We start from the raw sequence: 16128 nt of genomic DNA, 5'->3' as shown, positions 1-16128 counted from the left end.
GAGAGCCCGGCCAAAAAAGGGCCAGCAAGTACAGACGAGATAGAAGCGCCCTCTACTGGTGGGACTTAGTAACTGCTAGAGAAGCTGCAGCTCAAGTTTCAAATTTACGGTCAAACACCTGAGCAGGATACGCTTAACACGTCATTACGATAAATATATATTTTTGGGGGCAGTGGTGGCCTAGCGGGTAAGAAAGTGGACCCGTAATAAGAAGGTTCCAATCACAAGCGGCAAAGTAGCTCACTGAGGGTGATGGGTTAAATGCAGTGGACACATTTCGTTGTGTCACCATGTGCTATACTTGCTGCGCTTAGTGGCTAAGAAAGTGGACTCAAAATCACCAATGTGCCACTGAGGTCCCCTTGATCAAGGCACCGTCCCCACACACTGCTCCCCGGGCGCCTGTCATGGCTGCCCACTGCTCACAAAGGGTGATGGTCAAAAGCAGAGGACACATTCCGTGGCGTCACCGTGTGCTGTGCTGCAGCGTCTCACAATGACAATCACTCCAATTTCAAGTTTTATGGCAGAATCTCCTTATTTTCATGAAACAATTACATGATGTGTGTAGAGCAAGAGACTCTGTTCTCCTGTTGTTCTTTGAGCTGCAATACAATGTTGTCCTCCATCTGTAGATGTCAGGATCCGGTCTGGAAGGGGCTGCTCCGGATCCAGGGTTCGATTCAACAATATTTTTATTGATTTTAAACAGGGATATAACAGGGTAAACATGTAATGTTTCAATATATTGTAAATTTTATAACCCCCTTATAAACCCTAAAGAACCCACCCCACCCCTCCCTGACTCCAAGCCAGCTTTACATGCATAAGAAAGGCTAGACATCAGACATTTAAAGAAAAAAAAAGAAAGACTATGGAGCTGGAAGTTTTTTTGGTCCTGCATGGCAAAAAAAAGCAAAAAGAGAACAAACAGACAAACAATTAAATAAGAAGGGAATCAAACTATAAATGTATATGAAAATAGCGGAGGAAGGGCCCCCACACCTGTTGAAATTTCAAGTCTGAGTAACGGATTGAGTAGTGAATCTTCTCCAGGGACAAACAGAACATAATATCTCTGAGCCACTGGGCGTGAGTGGGTGATGTGGAATCCTTCCACTTGAATAAAGAAGAACGTCTGGCCAGGAGTGGCGCAAAAGATAACAAACGCTGTTTAGTTGGAGTTAGACGCTTATCTTCCTCTTCAATGATACCAAAAAGAGCGATCAGAGGGTCTGGTTCAAGGTTGCATTTCAGTATCCAGACTTTTTCCAAATTCGGGCATGTCCAGTACGTATGCCTCTCCGCTTTTACATTTATCACAGCTAGGATCAATGTCTGGGTAGAAACGGGAGTTTGGAGAAATGAGCCCTGTGTACAACCTTAAACTGTAATAAAGAGTGGCGGGCACATAAGGAAGTTGAGTTGACAAGCTTAAGAATTCAGTTCCAAGTATCATCTGACAGTGACAAGTTTAAATCTTTCTCCCAAGCAGTTTTAATTTTACACAAAGGGGTGTAACTCGAACCCATCAATCCACCGTAATTAGTGGATATTAGGCCTTTACGCAGCAGGAACAAACAGAGGAGATTATCAGGATGTTTACAGCAGGAGCCTCAGGGAAATTTGGTATTAAAGAGCCAACGAGGTGTCTTACTTGCAGGTATCTGAAAAAGTGAGAATTGGGTAGGTTAGACCTTTCAGAAAGCTGTTCAAACGAAGCAAACCTATGGTCAACAAACAGATCTTTGCAAAGCTTGATTGTACCATTCCAACACTAAATCATGTAAAGAAGGTTGGAAGAGATGGTTAGAGACGATAGGACTGGACAGAGAGAAGCCCAGAGGACCGTTGTGCTTTCTGAACTGAGCCCATACTCTCAAGGTATGCCTTATGACTGAATTGTTGATTGATTTAATTGAGGAGATGGGTAGTGCAGATCCAAGGAGTGCAGAGACAGAGAGATTTTTTACAGACTTTATCTCCATTTCCACCCAGGCAGGTCGATTAGGTTGATTATGAAAATATGCCCAAAAAGATGACAGATCGAATGTTTGCTGCCCAGTAGTAAAAACAAAGGCAGAGCTAAGCAGCCGTCTCTTTTAGATCTTTGAAGTAAGGACTTATTCAATCGTGGATGTTTACCTTTCCAAAGGTAAGAAGATATAATTGAATCTAAAGCACCAAAGTAAGGAATAAAAACAGGTATAAAAAAAAAGGTTCAGCAACCTAATGAAATTTTATTTCATGGTGTTTATGTTTCCTTGTAATTGTGATACTGAAATAGGTAAACTGATTTTTCACTATGTTGAAAGGAAAATTGTTATTATTTAGCAGTTATTATTTAGCAGAAAGAGTTCACTTTTGTGCAAATTCCGCTTATATCCTGAAAAATAGCTAAATTTATTGAGCAATGACAGCACGGGTGGCAGGGAGGAGATTGGATTTGATATAAAAAAGTAGAAGGTCATCTGCATAAAGGGAGACTTTATGTTCTTCTCCCTGCCTCCAAATCTCAGATCCCTACAACTGCAGAATGCAATTGCTAGTGGCTCAATGGCCAGATTAAAGAGTAATGGGCTAAGAGGACACCCCTGACGACTTCCCCGCTGAAGGCCGAATAGTTGAGCCTGCTGAGCATTTGTCAGAACTGAGGCAATGGGGCTTAAATGGAATAATTTAACCCAAGTGATAAAACTTGGGCCGAAATAGAATTTTTCTAAAGCCCTAAATAAATACTCCCATTCCACACGATCAAAAGCTTTTTCAGCATCCAAAGACAGGACACGCTCAGACACGCTCATGGTGCGTACAGGATATCCATGAGGCGTCGAATGTTAAAGTAAGAATAGTGATTTTTGACAAAACCGGTCAAATCCTCAGATTTAATTGAGGGTAGAACATTCTGTAATCTACGAGCCAAGACTTTAGCAAGGATTTTTGGATCCGGGGTTCCGACCGGAGTTTTGTGTTTTTCCTGTGTTATTACGATTCCTGATTGTTTTCACCTGTGTCTGTGTCACCTGGAAAAAGAAAGACCTTGAATTAGTTTAGTGTTCACAGACCATGATCCAGAGGGCTTATATTGGGGACTTATGTTTGATCTACAGTTTGATCAACCACACACCATGAGGATGCACTCCACTCTTATGTCAAGAGCCATCCCAATCAGGAACTCTGGTGAAGTTCTGGTGAAAGTGAAGTGATTGTCATTGTGATACTCTACTGCACAGCACACGGTGACACAATGTGTCTTCTGCTTTTAACCATCACCCTTGGTGAGCAGTGGGCAGCCATGACAGGCGCCTGGGGAGCAGCGTGTGGGAGTGTTTGCTCAGTGGCACCTCAGTGGCACCTTGGTGGATCAAGATTCGTCCCGGCAACCTTCTGATTACACGGCCGCTTCCTTAACCGCTAGGCCACCACTGCCACTCTTGCTGGTGTCTCTGAAATAGTGCAATACCATGTATAATTTGAATAAGCAATTCAACAGTCAAGATCTTATTTACAGGAAAAACATCAATTTATACAAGACAAACTATATATGTGATGAGAAACCTACAATCCCAATACGAAAACAGCCCAAACCAGCTGAATGATCCCATGTTTTATTAATCCTGTTTCATGGTGATATTTTATTACATTCTCATGACTTAACATAACAAATTTGGTTTTATTTGGTTGTCTGCTCAAGACAAATGCAGAAGCAGCTCACAGAGTCTACAAACGAGGACCAACACAACCAAGTCTCTCATGGATGCAATTAGAGGGTGCCATCATGTCGCAGTGCATTTAAAAATATAAAATATAGAGAAAAATGCCATTTGTTTTTAAGGTTTAATTCAGAAAGGTAAAACTTCTCCACCTTCATGGCTGCTCGTAACACAACTGTCATCATCATAAGTTCTCATCAACAAGTTCTCAAGACAGGAATTCTTTCAGGACTGTAATTCATTGCTTTTTGGGATCAGCCAGACAGCTCTAGCTCGTCTTCAATCAGTACAAAGTGCAACTGCACATTTTCTCACTGGTACAAACAGGCGAGATCACACAATCCCGATCTTAACCTCACTACACTGGCTCATTGCCCGTTTGAAAATTCTTTTATTTGGTTTTAAATCACTGAATGGCTTGACTCCAGCCTATTTGGCAGACCTACACCATTCCTACACTCCACGCCGTTCTCTCAGGTCTTCGGAGACTATTGTCACATTAAAAGCACAGAGGCGACAGAGCCGTTGCAGTGGCCGCCCCAAGTCTATGGAATGACCTACCAATCAGTGTCAGGCAGGCTCCTTTCAGGCTGGCCTTTAACCCAGGGTGAGATGGTTCTTATACGGTTGGTCTTATGCAGTGTTTTATGTGGTTTCTTAGGCAGTAATTTCTTAACTAGTTTACTACGTTGCCTTAAATGTTTTGTCTTATTTTGACCCCTTGTTTAATTCAAATTGCTGCATGTTCTCTCTTATTTTATTCTGTTTTCTTTTTATTCTTCATTTTTAACGTTTTTTTTTTTTTTTCATGTGTGTCCTCTTCCTGGTAATTAAATGTTTTTAATTTTCAATTGTAATGTACAGCACTTTGGTCAGCTCCTTTGTTTTATAAATAAGTATGGTATGGTATGGTAAATGAAAGTGTTGGAAAGAATGTTGTTTTACTCTACAATGTAAAAAAAATTAGAGCCATAAATAAGCAAGAGTTCACTTTATTTCATCTCTGTGTGCATTAACATAAACTGGTCATATCAGATTTACTGTAAATACTATGTAGTGTTTGTATAAAAGACAAAAAAACAGACATATGCCAATCATGCCGTTTAAACATTTAGGGTCAAACATAATTACTATTTGGATAGAAAACAATTGTTTTGTCCAACATCAAACCGGTTATAAATCCAGACACTGTTCATGTTGTAAACGACTCTGGATGTTAATGATGGAATATCTGCATTCAGGTGCAGTGGTGGCCTACCGGGTAAGGAAATGGACCCATAATCAGAAGGTTGCTGGTTCGAGTCCTGAACCAGCAAGGTGCCACTGAGCAAAGTACCTTCCCCACACACTACACCCCGGGTGCATGTCATGGGTCATGGGTAAAAAGGAGAGGACACATTTCGTTGTGTCACCCTGATTTACAATGACAATCACTTCACTTTCATGTAGAGAGGAACTTTATCAGCATCAATTAGTCATGCATTGGAATTGAATGATGCAGCAGAATAGGCTTTTACAGTAAAACTGTGATTAATTGAGCAATACAACTGGCCAAATAGTTTCTGGCTCATAGGCATTGTGGTGCTGTCGCTAATTATTATTATTATAGTAATAAGTTCTATGGAGATCAAGGACATTTCCAAACGTTTGGTGAATTTCTTTCATTCATATTGTACTCGTGAACTTGCTAAAAACTGAAAGACTTTAGCGAAGCTCGATACATGGAAAAAAAAACTTATTTTAGATTTTTATTCGCTATGGCTTCGGACGATCACGTGGGCTCCGGGCGGTGTTCTCGCGAGAAGTGGGGGATCGCGTTGGCTCCCAGTGATCACGTGGACGGTGGACTTGGCATTGTGGGAAACAAACAGTGGCTTGTGCGCGACTGTCGCCGTCGGCTGGCGTCGTGGCGACAACTCGGTGACGCGCAGCCGGCCGCCTGCAGGCGCCGCGCTGGAGCCCCGGACGTCCGAGTCGCCGCGCTGAGCCATGGCGCCTTGGGCCCGCGGCGCAGGGACCCGTCGGACGCGCGTTGTTGGACCGGCGCGTCTTTGACCCTCATCAGCCGACGACGCGGACTCCGAGACGGCGAGCATGTGGAGCCCCGCGGCGGCGTCCGCGCAGCTCGTCCTGAAAGCCGCGAAGCACGCCGCGGGCAAGGGGCGCGTCCAGCTCAGCCGCTGGCTGCAGAGGACGGCGGCCGACGCCACGGACGGAGACCGGGCGGACGACAAGCCGGACGCCGCGCTGGAGGGCTCCGGCGAGCCCGGCGCCGCCTTCGCCGCGGACTTCAGGCACCCGTGCTGCGCCTCCACCTGTTGCTTCAAAAGTGCCGTGCTGGCGTGCGTCCTGACCGCGGTGTGCTTCTCGTCCGTGGCCCTGGTGCGCCAGCACCTCCGCGACCTCCTGCTCTGGGTGGAGAGCCTGGACAGCCTGGCCGGAGCCCTGCTCTTCGTGGTCGGCCTCATCGCCGTGTCCTTCCCCTGCGGCTGGGGCTACATCGTCCTGAACGTCGCCGCCGGCTACCTGTACGGCTTCGTGCTGGGCATGGGGCTGGTGATGGTCGGCGTCCTGATCGGGACCTTCGTCGCCCACGTGGTCTGCAAGCGGCTGCTGACGAGCTGGGTCGCCGGCAAGGTCGGCAGCAGCGAGCGGCTGAGCGCGATCATCCGCGTGGTGGAGGGGGCGAGCGGACTCAAAATTGTGGCCTTAGCGAGACTCACACCCATACCGTTCGGACTCCAGAACGCCGTGTTTTCGGTGAGTGGTTTATGATCTGTTTTAACGCCATCAAATCGATCGAATAATAAAAGATAAGTTGATCCTTAATTAGTCCCACAAGTGGGACATTTACATTAACATTAAAAACAATAATAGAGTTGACAAAATAATATAATAAAAAATACAAATAATACAATGCCTTGTATACCTATATGATATAAGTAGGTGTACATGTGTGTATATATATTCACATACATAAGAAAAACAACAACAATCTGTGTGGTCAGCTGTTGTAGAGCCTGACCGCGGTTGGAAGGAAAGATCTTCTGAATCTCCCACATGGTGGGTGCCCCGGCCTGCCGCTGAAGGAGCATGGGCTGGGAGATGTTGTCTAGTTCCACTCTCCTGTCGCTCACCACCTCCACTGGGTCCGGAGAGCATCCTAGAACAGAGCTGGGCTGCCGGATCAGCCTGTTCAGCCGCTTTCTGTCCCCAGAAGATGGCTGAGGCCACCGCACGGTCACACATATTGATTCACCTAAAGCGTCTATTGCCGATTTTTCTTGTTTTCATTAAAAGCAGTGATAGGATGTGTGTGGAGAAAGAGACTCTGAGCAGCAATACAACATTGTTCTTCATCTGTAGACTTTTGTTTGTAGGGGATCATTCATTAGTTTAGATTTCATTAGATTTTCTGCTATGTCCTTTAAACTTTTGCACAGTGCTCTATATCTTATCATGATGTAATAAACCTAGTACTTTGGCCACTTGTGTGGTTAAGTAAAAAGTACCAATGTCCAATCCTACTATAGCAATGTAGCAAGGTTGTGGAAGTCTTTTTTTTTTTCCATTTAACGGGTGATTTATAACATTTTGGGGGGAAATTTATAGCATGATTATACATCAACTCATTTAAATATATCTCGCTTCGTCTTTCCACCTTGGTTCTCAAACTGTGGTACATGGTCTCTGGGCGGGGGTCTCAGAAGTTGTGATTTGCTGTGTGTTGAGGGCGGTGTAGTTATTATTTTTAATATCCTCATTTACTGTGTGTTTTTGAATTTCAGTATCGTGACAACCGTACTATAAACTCAGTATTGGTACTATGCCTGGTACATGCTCCTATTTTACTACATAATACACGTGAACTTTTAAATAATTTTTTGAATGTATTAGCTGCTTAAAGAACAAATAAATAATATAAAAAATGACACATGGACTATTTAGACTAAAATCATACATTCTAAGTTATGCCAATAGCCTGCTGAGGTGAACGCGTGTAAATCAGACCAGGAGTCTTTGTTTAATTTGGATATCTGCCCTCCTGTTGTTTAATCGGTTTATGGTGATGTGCTTTTCATAACAGTTATGAGTCTTAAATATAGAGCTTTGGACTCCGCACCCTCTTATAAGTTTTTGTGCAAACATAGTACAGTTTGGCAAGTGGCAGAAGAATTAAGTGGAATTGTCTTGGCGCATGATTGATAATCTCTCTTGTACAGTTAGCTGTTTACACTGAGCCCAGTCGATGAATTCCCAATTTCATACACGTGTCAACAAACCGCCATGGAAGCGATAAGGTTATGTAAACCGATGTCAGAATAATCGATTCATTTCAGCCGTTGTTTGTCCAGCAGGAGCATTGTAATGCTGTAGCATTTAAACATTAGAGGCATTTTAGCATATCAATTTCATTTTATGTTTTATCCCAAACGTGCTCCAGAGAGCCTGAGCAAAGAGCAGATCTTAATAAATGGGTGTGTTTTACATGTATTGTTCTTCAGTCTGTCTGTGTGTGTGTGTGTGTGTGTGTGTTTTCTTCATTTGTTGCTTCACGTGTGTGTATATGCTGGCCTTCTCACATCGGTTTTAACGAGCTTTTACTGTAACTAAAACTGAATAGTGGTTCCTTTTGAGAAGCTTTGAGTCAAGGTGACCACGCAGGTCACCTCTGTTCCGTTGCGTATCGGTTTAGAGAATCATTGCAGGGTGTATTAGACCGGATTAAACCCTCAACGCCGTTCTGTCATTAACAGAGTGAAATATTCACCAGACTGAAACTTTCCGGGGCTATGAAGCTTCCAGTTTTTTTTTTTTATATACATATTTCAACAGATGTGAACAATGTGCGTTGCTCCCGTTGGTTAGTGGAGCGTTCCAGGGTTTCTCAGAGTCGGGTGAAGCGCTCCTGTGCACAGACTAAAGGTGACACTTCTAATGTAATATTAAGCATGCCAGTTATTTTGGAATGTCTCCAGAAACTGCAGAGCAAGCCAGATGCAATAATAATTGACTTTTTTTTTTTTTTTTTAATGCAAAATCTAGCTTTATTCCTTATCAAGTTAAAACACAAAAGTTTAAAGTTAGCCTGACCTCCTAGGTCTGCATGTCACAGGCCCTGGGTGGGGGGGTCACATGGCGTAATGTCTGAGGGCACAGCCGGTAATAGGATCGGAGTATTGGGTTTTATGCACTAGTTGTTCATTCTGCCAAATTGCTGTGGTTCCAAACTGAGAACATTTAAATTGCGTAGTACACCGGGGGTGAAGGAACGAGTGAACATTAGTGAAATAATGCATTAGAAATGTAATCCCTTTATCCCCTGGCACCTGAAGACGTGGGTTAATACGGACGGGCCATTTTCCCTGCCTGAACCAGCCCTTTGAATGCTGCCCCGAAGGCACAAGAAGCCCGATGAACATTGCTGACGTTGTACCTCTCTCCCGTTACACAAAGCCAGGGCTCGATTCGAAGATGCGCCCGCATTCTTATTGGGTCGTGTCTGCATTGTTGAGCGCCTGACCCCAAGTAAGCACTTTTCCGTAGCGGTGGATAGGTTTCCGTGAGCGCTGCGGTTTCTGACGAAACTGAAGGGTGTGCATTATGTGGGTAACCCTAAACGATGGCCATGCATGGCTTGCAAGAAAGTTAAAAACAATTCACGGCAGACGTTGGCACTGAGGCGCACGCTGTCACCCAGACTGAGTGCCATTACATTATTAATACACTTTAACACCCTGTACCCATATCTGTTGCGTCTTGCGTGTGAGTAAGCTAGTATGCATAATTCACAAAACCAGGTCGTGACCTGCAGCCCTAGAGGTCATTTTGTTCTTGTGCATTTCCACGTTGTTGCCTAGCTTGGTTTTTCCTAAATCTGTGGCCAGTCACCAACTTTGGTTTGGAACAGAGTGACCTGTAATGAGTTATTTCAAAACCACGAGTTAAAAAAGGAAAAGGTCTGCGAGTGCATTCCCTGGAAATGCTCAAGTGGGAAGCCAAGCAATGAAGGCACTGACCTCCATAATAAGACCCAGCATTTGCACGGTCGTCGATATTTTTGGCCGAGCGTAAAAACCACAAGATTTTCAGTCTATGGGAAAGCTGAGGTAATTCTAACTTGCAGTTTAAAGGGGGAGGGAGGGAGATTCCGCTCCTTGTCCAGGGTTCCTCCAGGGCACTATTTTTTAACTGGCATCACGCGCAAGCTCTACGTGCCAAACCTGGGACTTTACTTTATTTTGCAGACGCTTTTATCCAAAGCGACTTACAAGAGGAAGACACCAGCAATTCTCGTTCGATTTCTGTAGATTTTGAGCCCTGATAAGGCCTAACTTGTCAGCAAGTTATTCCACATGCAGGTACAGCATTGTCAGGAAATAGCTCTTCAAGATAAAGATAGCTACCCGTATGGTTGGTGTGTAGTTATTTCGGTCACCCAGGCCATGATCTTTGATGATGTTCTTATAAACAGAGTTTATTTATTTATCTGTGTATGTAGGTCTCGAGTTTGTCCTTGACCTTATATTAGCAAGCAGGCCCCACGCTTGGCACGCAGCTCTGCCCACTGTGCCAATTTGAAAATGGCCTTCTGTAGGGACTGAGTTCCGGTACACCAGTTTGGTCTTGCAGCCTTTCTACGACAAGAATCAGCCCCCATAGGGACCACTGTAGAACCATTTTTATTTTGTTAAGTTCTTGGCGTGGCTATATCTGTGGCCCACATCAGTAATTCTCAGCCCAGTCGGCGGTCCACAGCCCCCTGAGCCGGACTACATTAGTCGGCTGTTCCGGTTGATCTGAAGCAGGTAATGAGTGTTGGGTAGCCCTTATCTGACCCAGTTGTGCTGGGAGCTGAAATAAATAATTTGGCGGTCGCATACCCTTGCAAGAGGAACGAGGAAAAGGAGGAAGGCCGACTTTTGCATGCTTTGTTTATTCAAATTTGCATCCACATTTACTGCCTGCGCGCCAGAAACAGCTTTCGACACACAAAAGAACAAAAAAAAAAAAAAAGCCATGTAATGGTGTGATTTTGCCATTTGCCAATCCCCGAGGACCTTAATTATTACTGCTATACCGTGCTCTGATCATTATAACATTAGGTTGAATGGCAAAGCTGTCTTATGAGTTGTTGCAGTGTACAGTCATGTGTATCCAACGGTTCCATCTTTCTTCTCAGATCACAGACGTGTCTTTACCAAACTATCTGGTGGCTTCGTCCGTGGGGCTGTTGCCCACCCAGCTCCTCAACTCCTACCTGGGCACCACGCTACGCACCATGGAGGATGTCATCGCCGAGCAGAGCGTCAGCGGCTATGTAGTCTTCAGCCTGCAGGTGAGCACCATTCCGGGTCCATGCACAAAAGTTGTAGGTGAGGTGAATTTACATCATTTATAGAGTTGGTTGTTTTTGCTAGTTTACCAAATTGTAATCTGTGAGAATTCGTAGAGAGAAAACGTTTTTGAAAATGAATGTAATGTTCTTTCCTTTTTTTACGTTTGGGGTAAATGACTTTTACCCGAGAGAAGCACCTGCTCTTTCATGTTAAATAACAGTGCCACGCCTCTGTACACACCCTGTGCAAAGCGAGGCGGGAAAAAAAAAAAAACTGGAACGCGGATTCAGATGCCGAATATAGAGATGTGCTCCCAATGAGTCACGCCCCAAAGACTGAATAAGTCGGACGTGAAAAGATACGGCCGCTCCCGCCCAGTATGTGCGCGAGTTCAGAGAATGATGTCAGCTGTGTCAGTGAACAGTCCAAACCGACACGGTTTTATCAGTCGCCAAGGCTGAATGGCTCCTCCACCCCAAAACACAGCTAATCATTGGTCAGATCTTCAGGAACCGAGGAATTCTTTTCCTTCCTATTCAAACGTCGATCAAGTTAATTCGAGACTAGTTTCAGGCTAACGTTGTCCACCGTCCTTCTAGGTTTTAAGGCAATTTTCAATTGATGCAGGCCAACACTCAGACCCTTATGAAACACGGTGGCATCTTTTTCACGTATGTGGGATGTTTCTTCGTAATTGAAACACGTCAATCCCTGGAGGAATCAACAGCTCTCGTCTGTTTGCTCCCTTAATTCCGGGCGGTGATGTTCTTTAACAGTTCTCGAAAGTTCATTGTTACTTTATTGTCTTGTTGAATAAATCATGGGTCAAAACCACGTTATGAAATATGAAGTGGAACGAACAGTCTGCGGTCACATCTACGAGTGTCAAATTCATCAGTGACGCACAAGCAACAGTTTGGAGGAATAGAGTAGAGCAGATTTTATGTCGTGGACTTTTATTATTCAGTCTGATGTCTGGCACCGCGGTTGAGAATGAGATCGGGTCACACATTTCTAAAATTGTTGTTGTCTGACTGAAACACTGAAATCAAACCTTCTTTCTTTAATTTGATAATCCATGTTTAGGCGGATAAAAAAAAAAAAATTAAAATACTAACAAATAGATTTTAATGTTTGGTCAAGGTTGAGGATTTATCACTTTTAAATATAATATTTTCTTGTTGTCCTTCTCTAGATCATCATCAGTATAGGCCTGATGTTCTACGTGGTGCACCGCGCGCAGGTGGAGCTGAACGCTGCCATCGTGGCCTGTCAGATGGAGCTGAAGTCATCCTACATGAACGGCGGGCCAGCCAATCACGGCGGCCCCATGTACAAGAGGGCGTCGGCCAGCGGGGGGGTCAACGTGGTGTGAGCGGCACGTCCGCGTTCCCTGCGGCTTGAACGAGTTCTGTCCCGCCCCCCCGCCTCGACACTGCTGCCGGCGGTACGGCGAGGACGTTGCTCCGGTGACAGATGGTTGTCACAGCGACTGCGTAGATGGGTGGGGGTCCAGTGTGTGCGTAGTCAGGTAAACAGTCAGCGGGGGGCCGACTGATTATGATCATTGAAGGACTGTGGCTTTGCAGTATAATTTTACAGAATTTTTATATATTTTGAGGTACTTTTTTATTTATAAAGTGAATTAATGGGACGCTGAGCATGGGTCGATATGAAATGTTTAGAATGTAGAATTGCTATAGAAAGCATTACGCTGAGCGTTAATTACCTGTTCGCATCCTGAAGTACTTTTGCAGGGTTTTTTTTTTTTTTTTAGTATATGAGACTAGCTATAGACTGGGCCACATCCCAGATAAATAAGGGCATTAATTTTTGTGGTTTTGTTTCTATTTTGTTTTTTTTTATATAAAGAGAGGCGTAGACCGGCCGTCCAGCTGGGACCGGCACGGCTCTGCGCTTTTCACGGGCCAGGAACAGATGGGACAGGAAGTCCGACGTCCTGGCAGGGTTTTTTTTTTTTTTTTTTTTTTATGGTGTTTTGCCAGGAACCTCGCGCCGAGCGCGATGCAACGAAGGCTGGGGTGCGTTTAACAAAAACACTGGTTTTACTTAACGGTACATTACGTTCCAAGAATTAAAGTGTGCATGCTTGGGGTGGGAATGAAGATGAGCAGACTGCGTCCTAAAGTACTTATATTGTATGCTTCTGTGTGAATTTAGGGGGATACACTGGACATCAGGGGTCACATTTGTGACATCATCATGACTTCTGGGTGTCAGAAATAATTACATACATACAAAAAAAAAGGGCTGGCTGGGTAGTTTGTTCCTCCTCTCCAACATACAGATAACTAGCAGGCAGACACTTAGTGTTTCTATCAGTTTTCTAAAAATCCAGAAGACACAGACACAATTTTAGAATTTTTGAACATGTCCCATGTGCCACGTCTTATTTAGCACCTCTACATTCATTTACAGCATTTGGCAGATGCTCTTATACAGCACGATTTACCTGAGTGCTTTAAAATGTCCACCTGATCTGTAAATACACTTACCATAAATTTTATATATATATATATATATATATATATATATATATATATAAGTATACAAAATAGAGAGAGGCCTTTTTTAACCTTAAGTATTTCTTAAAAAGGAAGGTTTTCAGATTTCATTTCAAGATCGCGTCATAGGTTGACGTGTGTATTATTGGCTTCGCATGTTTGGTCTAATTCATACAGTCTTAATAGAGCAAGCTGTGGACTATTTTATTTTTTACAAAAGCAATTTAATGCCTTTTTTTAATTATTTGAACGAGTGAACATTTAGGCAAATTTTGCTCTCAAAACTAAATAGCCACATTGCAAATGTCATGCTAATTATTATAGGTGCATACATGCTGCAGTTTAGCATTACCTTCTAATTACCTAATCCTAATTACCTTGCTATTAGGATTTTGTGCATTAGATATAGATAATTCTATACTTTTTAAGCTCAGGGCAATACACATAATTTAGTTGCTCTCATGAACGAATGATGCGATTTTAAAATCCACAAACCAAAACTGAGGAGAAAAGAGAGAACCCCACGTCGTATTCATCTGTTGGTCTGCTTCCATGAGCACCAGGATCATTTGACATAAACCTCTGCTAAGCCTTGTGTGACATGCCTGGTGTCCAGATGTCTGTCATCTTAATCCTCTCGTGTTGTCTGGGGTGGGTGGGTGGAATTAATCACTTCATGGCCCGAAATCTGACCTTTGACATCCTGACCTCGGTGCCAAGACCGTTAATGGCGGGCAAGGGCTACTGGATTCATCTCCGTAGCCCGGTCACTTCTTTAAAAATGATCATTATTATGCCCCCTCTGGGAGGCTGTTCGGTGACTGAAGACCCTAGCGGTTGCTTTAGGTGGACCGGTGGCTTGTGTGATTGTTGAGTTCATTTCTTCCAGTTCGGCTGCCTAAAGCTATGCAAGCGTGATCACTATGATGTTAGAATCTGTCAGAACGGCAGTTTTGTACTGCTGGTGGTGGGTGGGTTTTTTTTCCCCCAGATCATTTCAGATTAATCAGATCCAATGTCTGTACCACATTCAGCAATATCAACATCTGAAAAGCGACAATCAGTTGACGTACGGGCGCCACACGGCGGAAGATCTGGAAGATCCACCGGACATTTCTGATCTCATCCAGACTCGCGAGCCATTGCTTTACGCACCGGTTGGGATTGGGTTCGAGCCCCTGGATTTAATGAAATTTATCACGCGGCATGAGTCACATTCTAGGCGTAAAGACACCCGAATCTTAACCGATTTCAGGCTGGGACGCTCGGCTTCCTTTAACCCTCGCAGACGTGTCTTCTGCTGTACCCACCAATTTGCTGCTACTTCGACTTCAGAAGGGTCTTAGTGAAACGCTGATAAGGGCTCTTCTTCTACGAATTGATATCAAACAAAACGCGTTATACGTAATCTTTTGGCTGCTGCCGTTAACGTGTTCCTTTTTAAGGCGGATGAGCCATGTTTATCTTTACGATCCGCCTGGATTCTTTTTTTTATTATTATTATTAATATTATTATTATTAAGTGCAATTCATACTCTCATCCTTTCCTTTTTCGGTAGATTTAGCAATAAATAAAAGCCAAATCAAACTTGACTACAGAAAGAGGGACTATATGGGAGGAAAAATCCGGAACAGAATCCGACATTCCAGGGCTCGTGTTTGCCTTCAACCATTGAATGCCTGGTGCCCACGCCGTCGACTGGCAAGCTTGGGTTCACAGACAAACCTGCTCATGCAAAAGAAAACCAATCAAAAAAATGAGAAAAAGGTGTGACAGGGCTGCTGAATCCATAAGGATGTTTTCATTAATATATATATATATATATATATATATATATATATATATATATATATATATATATATATATAAAAGGATGCATTTTGGGGTTTGTTCAGAGTCATAATTATGCAACACAGAGGCGATGTGAAATTTTGTAGGGCATCAGTTCCCTGGGCTGAACGTCAGGTTCTCAGTGGTTCTCGACATGATCAAGTGCATTACACAAACGCTCACACACACACACACACACACAGTATTTTGTATACAGAGAATTTTGCAGTGTGAGAAATGGATATTTATCGCTGTATCTTGCTTGTTGAGTGTTATTTATGGAATAAAGGCGGGGTTTAAAAATAAAACCTTGAAAAGGGTGTTGCGTGTGGTTGTGTTGGTTTTCTATATATATGACAGACATGGCTCCAGGCGGTGGAACATACGGCCTCACCGGACAAGTGACTGATCGGCAGGAATGCTCTCTGCTTACGTAAGGTTGGCACACCACTGCTGGCTGGCTGCTTTGAAGAACTTCACGTCTGCTGCAGTGCTCCGTGTGACCTTTCTTCTCATGGCAGCCACCCCCCAGCCCGGATTTTATTATTTCATTTCATGCAGACGCTTCAGTTGACCTCTGAGCTGACGCCGCATCTCCTCCCGGACGGAGGAGGAGGAGACGCAGTTCTGGCTCTCGCTGCTGGGCCTTTTGTCAGGGCGATTCGGGAGGCCGATGCTGATGTGCGTTGCAGCGATGATCAGACAGGATCTGAGAAACC

The 16128-nt window shown here is 43.9% G+C and overlaps 1 protein-coding gene across 1 annotated transcript; it reads left to right on the top strand.

Annotated features, from left to right (window-relative positions):
- The first annotated feature begins 5523 nt into the window (after positions 1 to 5523).
- On the top strand, positions 5524 to 15387 carry tmem64 (transmembrane protein 64). The gene is made up of 3 exons (XM_028964000.1): positions 5524 to 6473; positions 10897 to 11052; positions 12249 to 15387. The coding sequence occupies exons 1-3, from the start codon at positions 5808 to 5810 to the stop codon at positions 12426 to 12428; spliced, it is 1002 nt and encodes a 333-aa protein (XP_028819833.1). The 5' UTR covers positions 5524 to 5807; the 3' UTR covers positions 12429 to 15387.
- The last annotated feature ends 741 nt before the right edge of the window (positions 15388 to 16128 follow it).

This window comes from Denticeps clupeoides, chromosome 20 (genome assembly GCF_900700375.1).
Source record: "Denticeps clupeoides chromosome 20, fDenClu1.1, whole genome shotgun sequence".
Taxonomy (NCBI): Eukaryota; Metazoa; Chordata; class Actinopteri; order Clupeiformes; family Denticipitidae; genus Denticeps; species Denticeps clupeoides.
Note: the sequence above shows the minus strand (reverse complement) of the source record. Positions and strands in the feature narration are given on the sequence as shown.